The sequence below is a fragment of the Rhagoletis zephyria genome, unplaced genomic scaffold (genome assembly GCF_001687245.7).
Source record: "Rhagoletis zephyria isolate East Lansing unplaced genomic scaffold, Rhagoletis_zephyria_1.1 Rzeph_scaffold_01909, whole genome shotgun sequence".
In the NCBI taxonomy this organism is placed as follows: Eukaryota; Metazoa; Arthropoda; class Insecta; order Diptera; family Tephritidae; genus Rhagoletis; species Rhagoletis zephyria.
Window position 1 is genome coordinate 63,164 of NW_016158993.1, and position 2,558 is coordinate 65,721.

The following is a 2,558-nucleotide window of genomic DNA, read 5'->3' on the forward strand; positions in this document are numbered from 1 at the left end:
ATATGTACATATGTATTAAATTTTGTATTTCCCTTAGCACTTGGCTCTGCCGTTAAACTCATCTATGTCGTTATTAAACAGATGTGATCTCTCTTGTATTCACACTACTACTGAACTAATCGTATAGTAGTATAGAAAATGAAATTTATTTGAAAAGTGGGCGGCGATTAGTGCAGATGATATACATTTAATAATTAGGTGCTCCTACAAACATATTTACTATTGAAATATATGCAAAAGTATAGTAGGATTTTCTGCGAATTTTCCCTATACATACATAAATAAATATAATTCCTTAGGAGCCAAAAATTTGCATGAAATCTAAGCAATTAGTTGTTTCCTAGAAAGCGCCGCAAATAAAAAGTAGCCATTCGCTGGGCTATAATTAATTGTTTGAGGCGTGTTACCTTCCCACTTTGTCGTTGCTTGCATATATTGAACAATTTGTAGATATGTACATACTATGCACATATGGGCCGTTAATTTTGAAAGTGGCATATGTCATATCATGCAGTTTGACTTCAGTGATCATTTACCTGTATCTGAACGCGTCTGTTCGTCGTTCAACTTCATCGACCAAAGGTAAAACGTTCTCTCATTAGTTTAGAACGATTAGAATGATCTACAAATGCAGCATTCACAGTTAGAAGTAACCAAAAATTTAACAACAAGAGATGGAAATGACTTATGTCACTTTCAAAATAAGCGGCTTATATACTTAATGAATGATGTTTTTTTCTTATTCGCGTATGCAGCTGCTTATTTGTACAAGTATTTATACTTACACTACTATATATAGTGTACATACATTTATACACATTTACTTATACACGTACATACAAACATACATACATACTTAATATATATGAATATTGCGCCTTTAGTTCGAATGCTTTGATTTATTTGTTATATATGCACGTTTTCTTCCCAAGCAATTTTAGTGAGGATATTTTTTTTATGTTTTTCATTTATGACCAATTAAAAATCCACCCAATTCGTCTTAGCAATATTAATTAAGTTCTGAGGTATTTGAACTTTGATGTGATTAACAAGTCAAATAAATTAAAATAATTGCTTCTGTCGGCTTTAGTTAATAGTATACATGCACGCCGGTATGTATTAAAAATTCATTTTATTAGGTATTACATATGCAGGGGCACTAAAAACCTGCAATTGTAAAATTATTATTTGAAAAGTTTTCAGATTATGGTTTTTTTTAATTTTTCAAATTTTTTTGTTAAAGCTATTCAAATCGTAAAAAACTTTTAAAAGTATATGCACTTCGGGCAAAGCTCGGTCAACCTGGAACTAATTATTATGTAAATACACATTTTTTTTAGAACTCACAATGATTACGGTCCCTGATACAAATTTTTATACAGACTTCTTCAAACTTGTGGGGAGAGTGGGAGGATGAACGATGAATTTATTGGGTATACCTCTAGAATATTCATTATAGCATTTTGAGTCTCTATACCCAGTTGCATGTTCGGAAAATTTATTACGAAATGTTAAGGAGCACGAGCACGAAAAGTTCTGGTAAGTAAATGGATTAAACTTATTTTTGTCTAACTAACGTTGGGTTAAAATCACTGAAGGAAGTCAGCCATTTATTTAAACTTTTTTTTTTAGCAAAATATTCACTTGAATTATCACGTCAAAATTTGTGGTGTCAAGAATTTGCAAATTCCCTTTTTGATATCCCTAATGTATGTAAGTCACGTACAATTATTATTTCCTAAAAAAATAAAAATGTGGGCGAGTTAAAAAATAAATTTCCGAATATCAATAAGCGCAATAAATATTCACCAATACATAGATACGCAATAATTTTTATAGCAACGTCCTACGAAGTTAACCACTATACGTTTAAATGAATGTTTCCTTTCCTTAAAAGTATAAACAACGTGCCAAAAATTTTAAATTTTGCGCTAAAATATGAAGAGCGGGAAAAATTTTTACATACTTAGGTACTTATATATGTACTGCAAAATCAAAGAGAAAAGTGCGCAAAGTAAAAAAAAAAATGTGCTGACCACAGAAAAGGCAACATTTAACTACAAAAGTTTATATTGTGCATATTCACTTATGAGGAAAAAAAGTCAATGACTTCACTGCACGCAATGTTTGCGGTCGGCGGCGGGCCCAGTACCCTAAGTAAAACTAAACTAATTGACAGCAACAATGCCAATGTGGCATCAGATGGGGACGTTTTTGTTTTTTCTTTTTTTTGCATTATGATTTTTTTTTTGCGTTATGATTTTATTGTGATAGTTGGCAGAGTTAGTGGTGGCAATGTCGGCGCCGTTGCCACATTCTCAGTTAGCAACACAAATAAATTTGTGTAAAAGCGTACATTACTGGTGGACGCGCTAATATTACTACGCGGCAGCGTACACCAGTCACTTTGCTACCCTGGACTAACTCTATTTACTCTGCTAACACAAGTGGCCTCCTTCCAACCGTTTCGTGTGCTGTCGAGCGCCCGTTCTATGTATGTACATATGTATAAGTTTCGTGGTCAACAACGCCATTGCCATACAATTTTGCAAATTTTT

At 32.7% G+C, this 2,558-nt stretch overlaps 1 protein-coding gene across 1 annotated transcript in view; it reads right to left on the reverse strand.

The window, feature by feature from the left end:
- kay (transcription factor kayak) overlaps positions 1-1,487 on the reverse strand; it is a 10,290-nt gene extending 8,803 nt beyond the window's left edge. Inside the window, exon 1 of the mRNA XM_017619606.1 lies at positions 1,440-1,487. Within this exon, the coding sequence (XP_017475095.1) occupies positions 1,440-1,487 (48 nt within the window). The remainder of the gene's footprint in view (positions 1-1,439) is intronic.
- Between the last annotated feature and the right edge of the window lie 1,071 nt (positions 1,488-2,558).